This window comes from Rhinoderma darwinii, chromosome 8 (genome assembly GCF_050947455.1).
Source record: "Rhinoderma darwinii isolate aRhiDar2 chromosome 8, aRhiDar2.hap1, whole genome shotgun sequence".
In the NCBI taxonomy this organism is placed as follows: Eukaryota; Metazoa; Chordata; class Amphibia; order Anura; family Rhinodermatidae; genus Rhinoderma; species Rhinoderma darwinii.
In genome coordinates this window covers 105,684,074-105,702,073 of record NC_134694.1, presented here as the reverse complement: position 1 = coordinate 105,702,073, position 18,000 = coordinate 105,684,074, and the positions used below count along the sequence as shown (strand labels likewise).

At 41.3% G+C, this 18,000-nt stretch overlaps 1 protein-coding gene across 1 annotated transcript; it reads left to right on the top strand.

Moving 5' to 3' along the window:
* Nucleotides 1–2,905: 2,905 nt before the first annotated feature.
* On the top strand, nucleotides 2,906–13,696 carry LOC142659734 (cytochrome P450 2C8-like). The gene is made up of 10 exons (XM_075836160.1): nucleotides 2,906–3,012; nucleotides 4,743–4,942; nucleotides 5,607–5,769; nucleotides 5,946–6,095; nucleotides 6,956–7,116; nucleotides 9,302–9,478; nucleotides 9,594–9,735; nucleotides 10,758–10,945; nucleotides 13,055–13,196; nucleotides 13,384–13,696. Exons 2-10 carry the CDS (start codon nucleotides 4,763–4,765, stop codon nucleotides 13,563–13,565), a joined length of 1,485 nt encoding a protein of 494 aa, XP_075692275.1. The 5' UTR covers nucleotides 2,906–3,012; nucleotides 4,743–4,762; the 3' UTR covers nucleotides 13,566–13,696.
* Nucleotides 13,697–18,000: the final 4,304 nt, after the last annotated feature.

The following is an 18,000-nucleotide window of genomic DNA, read 5'->3' as shown; positions in this document are numbered from 1 at the left end:
CCCCCCTTTCAATTAGGTTTGGCCGGGCCTCTCACATCAGTACCCATAATACCCCCCCTGATGGCGGCCCTGGGTACCATGATATGGTGCTGGACGGAGTACCGTTAACAGGCGGTGCCACGGTAGGGGGGCCCAGAAAATTTAGCTGTAGGGGGCCCTGAAATTCCTGATGGCGGCCCTGATTATACTGTATGGGGGAAGCTAGAGGGCATTGCGCTGTATGGGGCAGCTATAAGGACATTATGCTGTATGGGAGCAGCTATAGGAGCATTATGCTGTATGGGGGAGTTTGATTGGGCATTATACTGCCATGGGGCATCTGCATGAGGGCATGTCTGTGGGCATTATACTGCATGGGGGCATCTGTGTGGGCTTTATATTGTATGAGTGCCTCTATGGGGGCTTTAAACTGTATGATGGCAACTACGGGGGTCATTGTACTGTGTGGTGGCAGCAAGAGTGCATTATACTGTGTGAGGGCAGCTAGAGGGCATTATACTGTGTTGCTATGCATGCCCCATCGGTTGTCCCCCTTTGTGATACTTGAAAGATGGGAAGTTTGGATGAAATCCCCAGCCACAGCGTTCCCAGGGATTCAGCTCCTCGAGAAGCCCCTGATGTCACTATCCGTATATGGACAGTGATATCAGAGGCACCTTTAGGGAGACCCAATGGCGCTATGTACAGGGAGGAAGGGGTGTAGTGCTATCTACAGTATGGTGTGTGTGTGGCACTATTTACAGGCGGCTGTGTGGCACTATCTACAAGGGGGCTGTGTGGCACTATCTAGAAGGGGGATGTGGCATTATCTACAAGGGGGTGTGGCATTATCAACAGGGGGCTGTGGGGCACGATCTACAGGGGGCTGTGTGGTGCTATCTACAGGGGGCTGTGTGGTACTATACAAGAGGAGAGGTGTGATACTAACTACAGGGGGCTAGGGGGCACTATCTAAAAGAGGAGGCTGTGCATTATGTCACATACAGTCTCATTAGCCTCAGTTATACAGTCTGTTTTAGTCCGGCACTGACTTCTTTATTTATTTTCATTTAATTTATTGTTATGTTAACTCCCTTATAGAACTATATTGCTTGTAAAATGTACAGGTGGTTTTATTCTCGAGTTACATAAAAAAAAGATGAAAAATAATTACATCTTCATGATGGCATGATCTACAAGGGAGGGCTGTGTGGCATCATCTGAAGGCAGGCTGTGTGGCATATCTACAAGGGGGGCTGTGTGGCACATCTACAAGGGGCTGTGTGGCACCACCTACAAGGGGGGCTGTGTGTGGCACTATGTACAAGGGTGCTGCGTGTGGAGCTATCTACAAGGGGTGCTGTGTGGCTCTATCTACAGGGGGGCTGTGTGTGGTGCTATCTAGAAGGGGGCTGTGTGTGGAGCTATCTACAAGGGGGGCTGTGTGTGGAGCTATCTACAAGGGGACTGTGTGTGGAGCTATCTACAGGGGGCTGTGTTTGGAGCTGTCTACAGGGGGCTGTGTATGGCACTATCTACAAGAGGGGGCTGTGTGTGGCACTATCTACAAGGGGGGGCTGTGTGTGGCACTATACAAGAGGGGGGCTGTGTATGGCGCTTTCTACAAGGGGGCTGTGTGTGACCTCTAATATTTTATTTTAATTTATTGTTATAGTAACTCCTTTATAGAACTATATTGCTTGTAAAATATACAAATGGTTTTATGCTCGAGTTACATTAAAAAAAAAAGTTAAAAAAAAATTACACCTCACTGATTGGTAGGGAAAGCAAACATGTCGAGTGGTAAGGAAATGTCGAGAAAGACAGTCTGAATCTTTGCCCAGGGTGCAGGAGAGCCTAGCTATGCTTCTGCCGTGGCTACTGAACACCAGCTTGGAGAAATGCACATAGGAGAGACCATGGCTACAGAATATCAGCTTGGGGGAATGCACATAGGAGAGACCCCGGCTACTGAACACCAGCTTGGCGGGGTGGGGGGAACATAGTAGAGACTGTGGCTACCAAACACCAGCTTGGGGTGTACATATAGGCAAGACCACGGCTACTTAACACCAATTGCTGCGGTTTTGTGACAAGTACAGGTGAAGCACCTGCTTTTTACGTGCCTCACATATACTTGCAGTAAAACCGCGGCAATTTGTGGCTAAAATCGTGCTTTTTTTTTGTAGTCAGTTGCATGGCAGTGGACAATTAACACCTATCAACAAGACCTAGTGAGGAGGAGCTTGAATGGAGTGGCCGTCGAGCATGCGAGGTGACGCTACATTCAAGCTCCTCCTCACTCTGGTATCTACAGTGAGGAGACACGGGCTTCAGGACTTCCCCATTTTTGCGATCAGTAGGGTCCCAGTCGTCGGGGCCCCAGCGATCAGACAATTATCACCTATCCTGCGATTCTGCTACAACCCCTTTAGGGTCCATTTACATTAGATATTTTTTAGATAAAAATCTATCAAAAATATTGTCAAAACTGCTCACGGCTTTAACACGTATTGCCGCTGTTTGCAATGCGGTTTTCCCCTTTGTGTTTTTTATAGGTGAAACTGTAAAATAAATGCTTAACCTGTAAAACCGCACAGCTGTAAACAACAAACCGCAGCAATTCGTGGTAAAACCGATTACAGTTTATGCCGTGATTATTTTTAATGTGGTTTTTAATCCGTGGCCAAAACACATCTCCCCATAAATGCGCCCTGAGGCTACGACCACGCTCAGTCCACCCTGTTCCAACCCAATATGTAACTAAGCTACAAAAAGCAAAAAAGCAATAAACACTGTATAGACACAAATAACGGAGCTGGAAGAGGAAATAATCGTTACTCTACTAATGGTGGAGAGAAATTGTATAAGATCTAATTGTAAATCCCATAATGGATGAATTACTCTGTAACCTGAGCCGAGGAAGGGCGGAAACTCAATCACTGAGGGGAAGGGGCGTAGTACACAATGTGCGGCTCACATCCCGGCCTCTGATTCTCCCTGAGGCTTTCACATGAGACAGCAGAGCTTCGGGTGAGTGTAAGGACTTACTAAGAAATATCTTCACAGTGAACTACAGACAGTATATCCCTTTTATTGCGGCTTTACCCTGAAGAAAAAGACTGAAGTTTGCACGAGGCCTTAGGCCTGTTCACACTGGGGAGCAGGGAGAAGTATATATGTATTTACAAGGCTCGACGTGGATATAGAAAAGGAAGGAAAAGTATACAGGAAAGTCTGATATATCTCCTGTCTTATATCCTCTTCCTGCTTTGGCTTAAACTCCTGTGCCAAAACTGCAGGTGTGAATTCAGCCTTATAAAAGTTTTGTTATGGACTGTTTGAATAGGCGGCGCTAACTTTATAAAATATGGTCAGGCATACAGGGCTATAGTACGGTATGGGCCCACACACTTATATAGGTGCTGTACTATATTGTATGGCGCTGTAATACGGCTGTTTACGTGAGAACTAACGCGCGTCTGTGTTGTTTTATGTTTTTTTTTAACACTGCGAGCATATACAACAGATTAGTCAGGACAGCTATACGTGACTGCCCTCTAGTGCCCATTGCATAGTGCACTTTTGTACATTTGGTGCCTCTGTGGCAATTGTCAGCGCACATGTATGTGTATATTTATTTTGAATTCCCTTAACCCGTTTGTCCAAGTGGACGTACCATTATGTTCTAATTACAGTCTTTTAGCGGCATTAAAAATAGAGCAACGGTGCAAATGTTGTTTTTTTTTATCTCCATCCCTTTCCCCCCCCAAAAAAAATTAATCAAAATAAATCAATAATTTATTCGTACCTCAAAATGGTTCTATTAGAAAATGATTCGTCCCGCGAAAGACATGCCTTCATACAGCTGCATCAACGGAAAAAATCAACCGCAACGTAAATCCTATTTTTTATTATGAAATGTGATATTCATTTGCAAAAGTAGTAAAACTGGGGTATCGCAGTAATCGTACCGACCCAAAGAATGAATTTAACACGTTATTTATACCACTTAGTCAACGGAGTACATTTAAAACACAATGTTTTGGCAGATTTGCTGTTTTTTTTTCCAATTCTCCCTTTAAAATAGTTTATAAAAGTTAATAAATAAGTTATATGTACCCCAAAATGGCGCCAATGAAAAAATACAATTCGTCGCGCAAAGTCCTTATATAGCTGTTAACATTAAAAACCAGTTATTGCCCTCAAAATGTGGCGGCACAAAAAAAAACGATTACAAATTTTTTATTGTGAAAAATGTAGTAAAACATAAAAAAAAAATTATATACAGATGTAGCCAACTTTATCTTGACTCTGATAACTTGCTGCAGTGTGATATCCCACAACACAAACTATTGAAAAGTCATTGGAAAAAGTCCAGTTAAAGTTTCTGGCCACTGTGTATTTATGGAGTTAAGATAAAGATGGCTACATCTGTAAATGTGATATCACTGTCATCGTAATGAAGCGCAGAATAAAGTTAACATGTCATATTCAAGTGTATTGTAAAATAAATTGTGTGGATTCTCAGACGTAGGGGTTTTCCGTGGTCATGAGGCCCTTACCTGCTATCACAGGTATTCAATTCTACATTGATACAGTATTTTATCCCGATGTCCTAATAGGGCGAGCGGCGTTTCATGTATGAAACTGGTCCACTATGCATGATGCCATGGAGTCTGTCTCGCACATTGGACAGAGATGGTTATAGGTGACTGGGACTTTCCTCTATATGTAATAAATGTCTATCTTCCTGTTTTCAGGCTACAAGTCTAGGATCACAATGGAACTGGGAGTATTGGGGACTCTGCTCCTCGCCATCTTGGTCAGCCTTGTCCTGTATTTCTTCACTTGGAGGAAAAAAATGAGAGAGAAAAATATGCCACCTGGTCCATCGCCACTGCCTGTACTAGGCTCTATGCTTGATATAAGCGTTAAAGAAATGCCCCAGTCTTTGGTGAAGGTGAGGGCGTGCGACTCTTTTCCTAACCAAACTGCTAAATGCAAAGTCTATTTCTAACATAATTCCAAGCAGGGGGCGCTGTTTACATACAGTACATAGGGGAACTGGTTATAGTATTTAATCTCAGTATTAGCATTCTAACCTTACCCTTATCATGAACTATTAAAGCGTAGTTGTCAGATATGGCCATGTAGATGAACTCTTAGGAGGAGCGGCCACATTACTCTTATACACATTAACATAGATGTACATGGGGAGTGGGTCACAGGTTAACATTTTCCAATGTGCATTGATGACCGTACCCCGGATCCTGCTCATTTGTCAGTAAAAACATTGCTGGTTCATTGAATACAGGGACAGACGTTGTCCTTGCTGCCTGGAAGCAGTATGCATATACTTATTCCCCGTTATGGAGTGGCCCCGGGTAAGCACTTTAAAGGGACACTTTTATGGAGTCATGTAACAGGGACTGAAATGAGGGCACTGTTATGGAAGCATATGGCTAGCATGCTTATGGGGTTGGCATTGTCAAGGGCATGTTTGGCGTCCATTAAATATTTGATATGAAGGACCTGACTGTGACTGGCAAGGTGTGTGCCCATGCTGCAATTTCCTTATCCTGTATGGTTTTTTTTTTTTTAAATATTATTTGTTCCCCCTTCAGCTGAGTGAGATCTATGGTCCAGTGTTCACCATCTACCTGTCCAGCGCACCTGCGGTGGTCTTGACCGGCTATGATTGTGTGAAAGAGGCTCTGATAGACCATGGAGATACATTCAATATTAGAGGACCTACTCAACTTGGTGATCTGCTCTTCAAAGGTTACGGTAAATAGCAGGAAATTGGAGAACTTACATTTAAAGATAATTACCTTCCTTTAGATTAGTAACTTAAGGAAAATGGAGGTAGATTAAATGTCCCGTTGACCATAATAAAACTCAGGATAGAAACTCACATCCCGATACCAACCCAAATTCCACCGGTGGTTTCCTTTCCTGAACAGGCGTGATCCTGAGCAATGGTGTTTGCTGGAAACAGATGCGTAGATTCTCCCTTTCTACACTAAGAAATATCGGAATGGGCAAAAGAAGTACTGAGGAGCGGATACAAGAAGAAGCACGTTATGTAGTGGAAGAATTCCGTAAGAAAGAAGGTTTGTGGTCATGTATTGTGTTGCTCTTTTTTTCGACCAGCATTCTATATGGTAGGGTGAAATCTAATAATAAGGACTATAGAAGGATAGGATTAATGAATTATTCACACATGTCCTCTTTTGCTCTTTGCTCCGGAGAACTACGGACACTAATTCGAAGCAATGGATGCCCCAATTAGTGTCCTGTAATACTTTGATCTCCCTGCGAAGGCGCTGCAGGTAAAACAAGCACTTACACAGTAGTTTCCTCAAATTACCAGCTGATCAAAGTGAGTTTCCACCACTGAAACCCATTCCTATTTAATAATATTTTTTGGGGGGAAACCCGCAACCTGAAATGGGGTCTTCCAAACCATAAAAACCCTTTCAAGACCGTTTTCATATGAGCATAATATAGTTTTGTTTTTTTTTTGCAGGTAGTTCTATGTTAGTCATATTTGGTTTAGAAGCCATTATTATAGAGTTTAACTACTTTTGGACCGCCCAACATCTTTATGCCATGGACTTGTCCGCATATGTAGGGGGTGCAGCCACACAGGAAATATACAGTTTCAGGAGTGGGAGCCAAACTCCCTATAAAAGACAGAGACATTTTATTGCCACCTCTACCGTCCTGATTGCTAAATATATTGTATTACTGTCATTGAGCGCTCGTTTTGCACACAATACATCAAGCAGCAATACTGCATCAGTCCCGGCGATCACGTGACATATTGCATGGTCACCGTGTGCCCTATATAGGGTTTTAGCAGACCCATCCTTGCTGTATTTTTCCATGAAACTGAGGGGAAGGGAGTAATTTTATTAACATTTTTGTGTGAAATATTGCATAAATAACTAATTATGATCATTTCTTGTAGAAACCCTATTTGATCCAAGTCATTTGCTCGTTATGGCTGTCTCTAATGTGATCTGCTCAGTCGTGTTTGGGGAACGGTTTGATTATGAAGATATCACTTTTCATACTTTACTTGCTCTACTGAAAGAAATAACTCTGCTCATGTCTTCCACTTGGGGAATGGTAAGTCAATTTAAAGAATTATTCCAGTAATGCCAGAATAATGCAGCATCGGCCTCGAAAAGTAAATATCTGTATGTAGAAATTTAAATTTAAAAAAATTGATTAACCGTCTTTTATATTTTACCCCCTCCCCTTTATATCATACTTCATAAAATTTAAATGTCAAAGAAGAGGAGTCTATTGCAGGAGGAGAGATGATGCCCTCAATCTGCTACATCACTCGTAAACTTCCTGCAATCCCTGTATTCTTTGGGGCAACTATTTTCTTATCGTACCTCGGGTTATAACTGTGACTGTACCCCCCCCCCCATCAGAAGTTTAAAAATGATTATATGAGATGCAACCAGGAGCGAGCGGTCTGGATGCCTAGATAACCGTACGACGCCAGAAGCCTCCCATGCAAAGGCCATTTCAGTCAACTTTTATCCAATATGTATTATGCACGTGGAGCCCGTGGCACATAGTCCTTATGGCTTCATACTGAGTATGGTGCTATGGGGAGATTATCTTCCTAAAATGGCATGAGATAGAGCATGTCATGATCCATATGAATACAACAGGAAGATAGCACTGTATGCCTTCCTATGAAATATGGGGCATATGGAGGAACAGTATGGCATCAAAGACTTCTATGGGTGCTGTATTATGTCTCCATACAACTTGGAGTTTATACAGAGCTGTAATGCAGCCAAGTGCTATCAAGTAGCTATACAATATGTATTTAAAGGCTATGTACACCTTTTAAAGGGTTGTTGTTTTTCGTTTTTAATAAAAAGATCAATCACTGTGTTTTGTGCAACTTTATAATTTAGTTTTTCTTTTTTTTATTATTTTAACTTTTTTGAGATACAGCTGCTCAGATTCCTGTATACAGAGCATCTGTATCATACGCTAAGATCTGAATCTGTCAGGTCAGGGGGAATGACGGATTCAGAGTCATCAGGTCCATGCAGGATCGAACTGCTATTGATCACATCGAAGTTCATAACTTATATATGATAGATTACAGGTGGATCCTGTGTCACAGACACGCAGGACCCGCTGACACTAAACCAGTCAGTCCCGCGGGACTAACGGATTCAGATCATAGCGCACGATACAGCTACTCTGTATACCGAATTCAAAGCAGCTGTATCTCAAAGTAAAAATAATTCTTAATAAAAACAAATTCTAAAGTTGCACAAAACACACTTTTTACTCAAAAGAAAAAAAAAAACGCTTTCAAAAGGTGTATATACAGGGGTGGGATCCGGCCGGTTCTCCCGAACAGGTCATTAATGTTGCAGCCGGTTCGCAAAGCCTGGGTGAAGTGGAAAACCGGAACTGGTCCCCTGCACTCAATTGTATCCGAGTCTTTAGGACGCAAATACAATTGAGTTGCCTAGCGCTACCTGGTGAGGCACAGGATGCCTCGCTATTTGGCACTTTAGCGATGAGGTCATTGCGCCGCTGTGTCTTTCCGCTGGAGGAAGCCTGGTCATCTACAGAGAACCAGATGGAAAAGAAAAGGGAAAAAGAACAACTCCAATCGGAGAAGATATCACCGGTGAGTCACCAAATGTAAACGTTTATTCTCCCTGTGACTGATCAGTAGTGTAGTCACTGTATGATCTGCAGCGAGATGATGAGTGTATCGTTCTGTTTTGTGAAACCGCAACTTCCATCATATCCTTACCGTCGTTCTGGCTATACTGGGAGCTGTAGTTTTATGCCGTTCAAACTTATATAGCAGGGGTTAAACTGAATTTGCAAAGGATCTCTGTACTGATCTGTATTTGTGCTTGTGCTGTATATATGTACTGAGCTTTGTGCTTGTGCTGTATATATGTACTGAGCTTTGTTCTGGTGCTGTATATATGTACTGAGCTTTGTTCTGGTGCTGTATTTATGTACTGAGCTTGGTCCTTGCACCGTATCTGTGCATTAGCCAGGAGATTTGTCGTTGCTTACTACACATGCTACACTGTCCTCCACCCTTCTCACAGTCTAACTAAATGGGCTGAGGACGCTAAGTCTATTGAATGTGCGCATATAGGTCTATACGCAATGGGTGAGTTTAGTATAATTGTGGATTGGTAGTTTTGTACGCTTCTGTAATTATATACATACATTTTACAGGTTGAGGTTGTCCATTTATTGTATTAATATTAACTGTATAGTATAAATCATGCCCTTCTCTCTCCAGCTCCTCAATATATTTCCTAAGACTCTCCAAGTATTCCCCGGACCCCACCAGAAACTATTTACAAATCTTCAGAAGCTGAAGGACTTTGTAGCCGAGTCATCGGAAAAACACAGAGCGACTCATGATGTCCACTCTCCTCGGGACTTTATTAACTGCTTCTTAATAAAGATGGAGGAGGTAGAGTGCAGAATATCTACTATATAACTAAATGACATGTTGTATTTCTGGACTGTCTATAAAATTCAATCTTCTAACGCCAAGTGTTTTGTTGTTTCTGAATTACATATCACAGGAGAAGGACAACCCAAACACTGAATTCCACTTTGATAATTTATTTGGTACCGTCTTTGACCTCTTCTTTGCTGCCACAGAAACTACAAGCACAACCCTGAAATATGGCTTGCTCCTTCTTCTCAAATATCCAGAGGTGGAAAGTAAGCCCCTCTTAGTATGTTCTCACACCATTGTAATTCCTTAGTAACATGGATGTGTATGAGGACCTCTATGTCCGGCCATAGATAAAAAGATTCACCGCTGATCTTCCGACTGTTGCTATATTTTTGTTTTCTATAGTATCGCTTGTTAGGAAAGGGGAATCCTCAAATATGACTGCTGGTATAGTGGTGAATATTATATCTTTGCAGTGGCTTATATGTATGTTTCTTGAGCTATAATAACGTTTACATTCAATAACTAATAAACCGCAACAAAAAATGTTAAAACATGCTACAATTTTTAGTACTACACACATACGGTATATCATTAAATATCCTAACATTTTTTGAACATTAACGATTACCACCACTAGAGGGAGCTTAGGTGTTTACTGCATACTACTTATACATTGATCTCCATTATACAACAGTATGCAGTAAGCTCCCTCTAGTGGTGGCTGTAGGCATGTAGAATTTTAGTATTTAACTATGTCTAAGCAGGGATTTTGAGCTCTGTATTAAATGCAAGTAGTTCCAATAAAGATATATTACAAAATTATTCTGCAAACAACCTACACCTAAAAACATTAATTTTAAGTGTAATCTTGTATTTCTATATCTGTCAAACAATGATTATGGGATCGCAATTGCCCAATCAGATGCAATTTAACAACCCAGTGAGGATGTTGGTAATAAAATACATCTTTTTGTCAAGTGACTGGTATCTGGGGTGATGAATGAAGCCAGAGCTGATAGCAAGATCTTTATAAATATCTCAATAGGGCATGGCAAAGGGAGCAGAAATGCTTAGATAATGAGGCGCGGAGATTAGACTGGGTGTTCCTACAGTAGAGAACATAGGCCAGGAATTTAGAAAGGGTAAATGAATTGCTATATGTAAGAAAATCAAGTAGGAACCTGCATAAACTAGACATAAAGGGTCATATTGTAATAAATAATGCAGTCATTACATGTTCCTGGCAATGGTACCACTGTCTTTACAAATGTAATGTAATCCTTAGGAAAGATTCAGGAAGAGATAGACCATGTGATTGGTCAGGACCGATGTCCTTCTGTAGAAGATCGAATCAAGATGCCGTATACAGATGCAGTTGTCCACGAGATTCAGAGGTTTGCGGATGTGACACCCATGGGGCTGATTCATGGTACCAATCAAGATGCCATTTTCCGAGGCTATAACATTCCCAAGGTCAGAAAGTCTTGGAACGTAAATGATAATCTCAGATGGGCTTAATAATCTTTGAGAGCCTTTCCTGTGGACCCTCACATTGTCCTATTTCAAGCACGGTTTGTACTTGGAGCTCCTGGACCCCATTGGCTTTGGTCTGATATTTCTGTAACTTTGGAAATATACAATCAGCTTTCAAAAATATTCGACCAGGTCCAAAGAGCACCTGGAGCCTTCAAGAACCCAGGAACCTGCATGAATTGGGACAGTCTTTGGAAAGGTGTAATGCAATGTTGTTTCCATTGAGATGACGACAGTAAGTGTTGGTGTTCTGTATTGTCGCATGCGTCATGCTGTAGGTCTGTAGTTTAAGGCCTCATGCACGCGACCGTAGCCATGTGCACGGCCGTGATTTTCGGGTCGGTCGGCCGCGGAATGTCACCCGCGAGCCGCCCGCAAATCTGCACATGGCCACGTGCATCATTTTCTAGGAGCCTGGACCGCAAAACACGGCCGTAATAAGACATGTCCATTATTTTTGTGGTCTAGGCTCCTGGGCCATGCACGGACCGTGGAAACCATGGTCGAGTCGATGGGCCCATTGAAATGAATGGGGCCGCAATTCACCCGTGGGTTTTTGGGGGAATTGCGGCCGCAAAAGCACATTTGTGAGCATGGGGCCTTAGCTTAAAAGTACCAGGTTTATGTCTTTGTCAATCTCCAGTTCAGCCTCCGCTTTAAAGCATACCATGCAGTTTTATTACGGTTACATAACTTTGCATAATCTATGCTTATTTATCTTCTTGCAGCTTTCGTTAATGTATGTTGTAGACTGTGCTACTTCCGTTTGCCTAGTTGTATTCCTTCCTCGGTGACCATGGTTTTATTACGTGTTTTGAAATGCGCAAAAGAGCCTTTCACTATTGTAAAGAAAAAATCAGATCCTACAATCTTCTAGATTGCATGCGCGGGACTGTATCACTGCACATTGGTAAAGTGAAATTTATAATGATGACTTTTCTCTCTCGACAAAGTAACGGCCTGTTCACATCTGCGTCTGTGTTTCTGTTGTTCTGCTCAGTCAGAGAGCAGCACAACGAAAATACCGTAGGGCCGATTCTGTTCAATGACTGACACCATCTTTGACCAAGGAAAAACATGGACTTTAATGGGTTCCATCGGATTCTCATCATGGTGTCCGTGGATTTACTGGCAACAATAACACAGTACGCTGCGCTATTGTTTCTGGTCTTTTGGGCTGGATCTGTGACTGAGGCCCCTAATGGAGCCTCCAACGCAGATGTGAAGAGGACCTAAGTTTTGGACACCAAGAGGCCCAGACACTGTTTCTGTAAAAGACCCCTTTTCTGTCTCTGTCTGCGACTGTTGTGCTGTTAACAGAGGGAAAAATTCAGAAACTTTTCTATGCCGGTCAAATTTGGGACTTGTGTCTTTTTCACCACTCTCAACACTTTTATTTTTTTTTTTTTTTTTTTTTTAAGAAGTGGGTAGAGTTTAGTGGAAGTGGCAAGGAGTGTTGTGCGTCTCTTAACAAATTTGACTCCTATTAAGACTGGCTCATTAAACATGTCCTCTGCTTAGGCTGCAGGACACTTCCTGGATTGTAGGACTCTTCAGTACTCATTTGCATACAGAGTCCGGAGGGATACAAGTATTTCTTTATGGTTCACGATGGGCTGACTTGGGTAACAGGTATTTTTAAAAAATTATAGTCATACCCTATATAGCACCATTAGTGTTTTGGTAGGCGAAAATGTCATTACTGAAATCTGGGTAAGTATATATATATATATATATATATATATATATATATAAAAAAAATATTCTCGCTTGCGGTTTTTTTCGGCTTCATTTTTCCGCAGAGTGGGGATGAGAGTTGTTGAAATCTCACCCGCTCTGCTGCTACTGTAAAACGCTGCGGATTTTCTGCAATTAATCCACTGCGAAAAATCCACAGTATTTACGCTGTGTGTGTTCCTACCCTAAGTGAGCTTGAAAAGCTCAACCTACCACCCGGTGGGTCATCTGAGGTATACCGGTTCCTATCACACTTTTTGGGGCCAATTGGATTTTACCCTAAAATAATGTTGCATATTTTCTCTTCTTCAGGGTACGATGGTGTTCGCCTTACTGACGTCTGCCTTAAAGGATCCTAAATATTTTAAGAATCCAAAACAATTTGACCCCTCACACTTTTTGAATGATGATGGTAGTTTTAAGAAGAATAAGGCATTTATACCTTTCTCATTAGGTAATGTCTATCTGTATAAATAATTATTATTATTTTTTTCTAAATTACATGATGTAGGAGAAACAGATTAGAGAATGATATATATATATATATATATATATATATATATAAATAAATAAATAAAGGAGGTTGGCTTGTGCAGTCTACCTCGCGTTATCCCCACTTTTTTTTTTTTTTCTACCTCCAGGGAAGAGGAGTTGTATTGGAGAAGGTCTGGCACGCATGGAAATTTTTCTCTTCCTTACCACCATATTACAGAGGTTCAGCCTGAGATCAAATACGGCTACAGCGGACCTTGAAATCACCCCGAAACCAAATACAAATGGAGCAATACCAAGATCATACCAGATGTGTGTGACACCAAGATGATGCTTCCTCCATGTGAATAGTTGTCACTGTCCTAAAAAAGCAGGAGGCATTTGGACTTGTCATGGAAAATGTCATTTTCATTGTCACATCATAGATGCTATAGTGTTATAACTTATATTCTAAATAAATTGTCACCTAATCTGAGCACAGGTGTTTGTACAGAGATAGCAGTCACTCCCGGGCCCTGGTTCATGAGTCACATAAGACAATAGTGTTATGAATGGCACAAGGGACCCAGGATCTTAACTACACCTCTTCCATTGGAAGGATTATTTGAAAGCCATTACAGATGGGCACAATCCCTTTAAAAATGTCATAGGTACAGGATTTTAAGTACAACTGGTATCCCTGGATAGGATGGTAAAGGGGTTAATGCAAGTGGTCTAGGACAGGAAGTGGTACCTTCAATTGTGTTTACTCCATAGCTTTAAATTCCCTGCTACTCTCCACACAGTCATAAAGTTACAACACATAAGTCTGTATTTCTGCAGCCACCACTAGGGGGAGTTCACTGCATAGGAATTTATACAGCTTTAGTATACCTCTATAATAAATTCATATATAGTGAGCTCCCTCTAGTGGTGGCAGAAATAATTATCTTTTTATTCCATTTCTCATGAAAAGTTTGGGATGGGTTTACAGATACTATGACCCTCCTCACCCTCTGTGTGCTCCTATTGTCAGGTTTTACAATGTGAAAGGGCCAAGGTAAAACTAAAAGGGGTTTAAAGGGAATGTGTCGCTAGAATTTATTTTTTAGTTAAACAATTATTTGAGTGATTACACATTGTTTTAAGTTTTTCACAAGTCAGGAAATATTATAAATTAGATTCTAATTTATAACATTTCCATGTGCTGGGCACTAGAGGGAGCAGTTCCCAAAATTGCCGTATAGTCAATGTGGTACAGCAACCTCATTGCTTTATGCTGCAAATTTGGGGTAGACACACAATCTCTAGTGTCCTCACACAATCCCCCCTCCCTTATTCTGGCTAGTGCCAGAAGGAGGGGGTTGAATCTTCAAACCTCCTACACTGTGTGCCGTTAATCGACACCGAGATGAAAAAAAAAAAAAATGGGAGCCCCCATAGAGAAGTGAAAGTAGAACACAAGAACACAAATAAATGTTATTTTATTATCATACTAAAAGCAATATGATAAAAAAAAAATTCATGACACCTTCCCTTTAAAAGCAAAATGGCCCATATGCATCAAAAGCTGCATTATTTTAGCCAAATTATTAGTGAAAGTTCGGCTAATTTATTGACCTGTGTAGTAACAAATTTATAAATGCAGGTGCCCCAATATGCCACTCACTGCCATTAACTTTCACACTGGCTAAAATGTCTGCACTTTTTCTATTACAGGGTCTGTCAGGAAGAGATGAGACTTTTAAAGAAGTCAGCCACACCCACTTTTACAAACGGCCGTGCGTGGTGCAAATGGTTAATAAATATGTAGCACAGCAGATAAGACAGATATTTGGAGTAAAATACACAAAAAAAAAAAAAGGCACAAATATATTGATAAATGTGACACCTTTCAATAGATCTATTAGCCAGCAAAAGCTGAATGTGTTCAAGCTAGGGGCATACATAGAAATCAAAGGGCCCCATAGAAAAAGTCTGCCTACCACCCATCATCGTGCTGTAGACCATACGAGTGACAGCACCTCTGATCAGACACAGTGGCAGAATAAATATTTACATTTAGTGACTTACAGGGGACCTATTCTCTGACTAGCGTCACCCTCTTTCCTTTTCTTCTCCATCCAATCCAGACCGCCATGACTACTGCTTTCGACCACAACTTCTTCTCTGCAGTTTACGGATTAGAGGTCTTCTGCTCTTCACTTTTGCTGCAAATCCCCACACTGTGCCCCTGAAAATAACAAGGTCGCATATAGCGCCCCTGAAAAATAATGCTCCACATTGTGGTCCCTGAAATAAAAAACATGCCCTTTACTTAACCTGTAAATAAAAATATATCTAACTCTGTACCCTCGAATACAAATATGCCCCCCAATATTCCCCCTAAATAAAAATTGTCCAACACTTTGCCCCATAAATTAAGTGACCCACACTGCACCTGAATTAAAGTGCCCCAAGCTGTGCCCCCTGAATTAAAAGCCCCTCAACAGCAAGGAATGGAATACTCGCCTGTCAACGATCCATCGCCGCTACGTCGTGCCGCAGCCACAAAGGTAAGGCCTCGTCTCTTTCAGCCAAAATGGCGCAGGCAGTGCAATGACGTCATGGGGCAATGCAGGGTGCCCAGTATGGCATCCTGCAGGGCCAGAAACGGTTTCAATCGCATCCGTGTGTAAGGACGTGACTACAATTAGTTTGAGGGTCCCGGTCGTCAATAATTTGGTGGGACAGGGGGGCAAAGTGGGGCCATTTGACCCTGGGCCCCATAGCAGTAGTGTGGTCTGCCTCCATTAAAGGTATGCTACTGTTCAAATGTAATGTGAATACAGCCTTAAAAGCAATTTTTTTTTTTAGGGCATACTGTATTCAAAAAAGAAATGCAGCATGTCTATTCTCTGTTTTTTCATGGTTTCCTCACAAATAATAATAATAAAAATATTATATAGATATATATATATATATATATAATATTGAAGTGTTCTATGGAGAATTTCCCTACTATCATCTTTTGAAACGTCTTTAAACAGACAGAAACACGGCCTTATGTTCCAATACACACAATAATAGTTCAATGTCTGCTGCATTTGTTAAGCACTATATTGTGTAGTTATGGGTGCTGCAACAGTAAAGGCCCTTTTACATGGGTGAATAAGCATTTGTATGAATGCTTGCTACTGATCATCGACCTGTATAGACAGGGTAGCGAGCGATCAGTCACTCGTCGGCAGCACATCTCCCTGTGTAAATAGACAAGATGCAAATGCGTGGGGGGGGGGGTGAATGAGCGAGGTAACGATCATTTGTTCCCATACTCCCGATCCTTGCTCTGTTTGAATGGAGCAGACAAGCTGTGTTATTGGCACGCTCTAAGGGTATGTTCACATGCACTGTTTTCAGACGTAATTCAGGCTTTTTTCGCCTCCAATTACGCCCCTAATACGCCTAAAAACATCTGCCCATTGCTTTCAACGGGTTTTACGATGTTCTGTTCCCACGAGGTGTCATTTTACGCGTCGCTGTCAAAAGACAGCGCGTAAAAGGACGGCTCGTCAAAAGAAGTGCAGGACAATTCTTGGGATGTTTTTGGAGCTTTTTTTCATAGACTCTTGAAAACCGCTCCAAAAACGGCCGTAAAAACCGCAGCGAAAAACGCGAGTTGCTCAAAAAACTTCTGAAAATCAGGAGCTGTTTTCCCTTGAAAACAGCTCCATATTTTCAGACGTTTTTTGTTAAGCGTGTGAACATACCCTAAAGGTGATTAACTAATATCTGCCTGTGTAAAACTGCTATATATATATAAAAATTAAACTGTATTATGTGATTTTATGCAACTTTTAGATTGGAATTTTTTATTTTTTTTTAAAAGATAAATATGTTTACGATACAGCTTCTATGTATCCTGTATATATAGAAGTTGTATCTTGCTTACAAAGCCGAATCAGTCAGGTCTACATGACTGACCGCTCGGCCGAGAACGTGTCCTGCGTGTCTGACACGCAGAATCATGCGGTTATTGATCATATTTAAGTTCATGACCTTGCTGCAGAGTCATCAGTCCTGCTGAACTGACGGATACGGGCTTTAGTGCAAGATACATATTAAAACTTTTTTTTTAAATAAAAACCTATTTAAAAGTTGCATAAAATCACTAATTATATATATATTAGAAAAAAGTATATCCTCCTGTTTGAGAGTCAATATTCGTTCAATATATAGAATCAAACAGGTCTTTATTAGGCATGTTACAAGACGTTGATTATCTCTGTGAATGATAACTTTGTCATCACTTGTTGGACTTCATATGTGGTCATCTCCTCACAGCAGTAATACTGTAGGTTGCAAAAAAGCTCCCGGGTAGATAGGACCATCCTAGGCTTGCCAGCCTCTTAATTCCCAGTTGAGTATAGACGGCATTATGGTTTTTCTGTTACTACCAAAATATCTTTCCAGTATAAATCAATTTTAGAATTGCAGATTAATTTCTATTCATTTGGAAATGTATTGAAAGAAATATTGGCTGGGCCATAGCTACAGTATCGGGGGTGTCACATCTGGGCCTGGAGCCTGAGTGGACCCAGAAGGCCTAACAGCCTCATGAGGATTTTGCTGTGGGGCACAGTTGGTTTAAGGAGAACAGGTCACTTGCTCAAAATACCGCAGCTGTAATTTGATTAGATTGCAGGCACCTCACAGATTCTGACTATTTATTTTTTTCTTCTAGCCGCCACCGTTATTGAGATATCTGTGCCGTTAGTTTTGGTGCCTGATGTGCAAATAAAGTCTTT

Bases quoted from the DNA above. Each gene is read 5' to 3' on its own strand.
- LOC142659734 (XM_075836160.1), top strand. From the start codon at position 4,763: ATGGAACTGGGAGTATTGGGGACTCTGCTCCTCGCCATCTTGGTCAGC. The intron at 6,096-6,955 runs GTTTGTGGTCAT...CATTTCTTGTAG, and splicing joins AGAATTCCGTAAGAAAGAAG to AAACCCTATTTGATCCAAGT. The intron at 9,736-10,757 runs GTAAGCCCCTCT...TGTAATCCTTAG, and splicing joins CAAATATCCAGAGGTGGAAA to GAAAGATTCAGGAAGAGATA.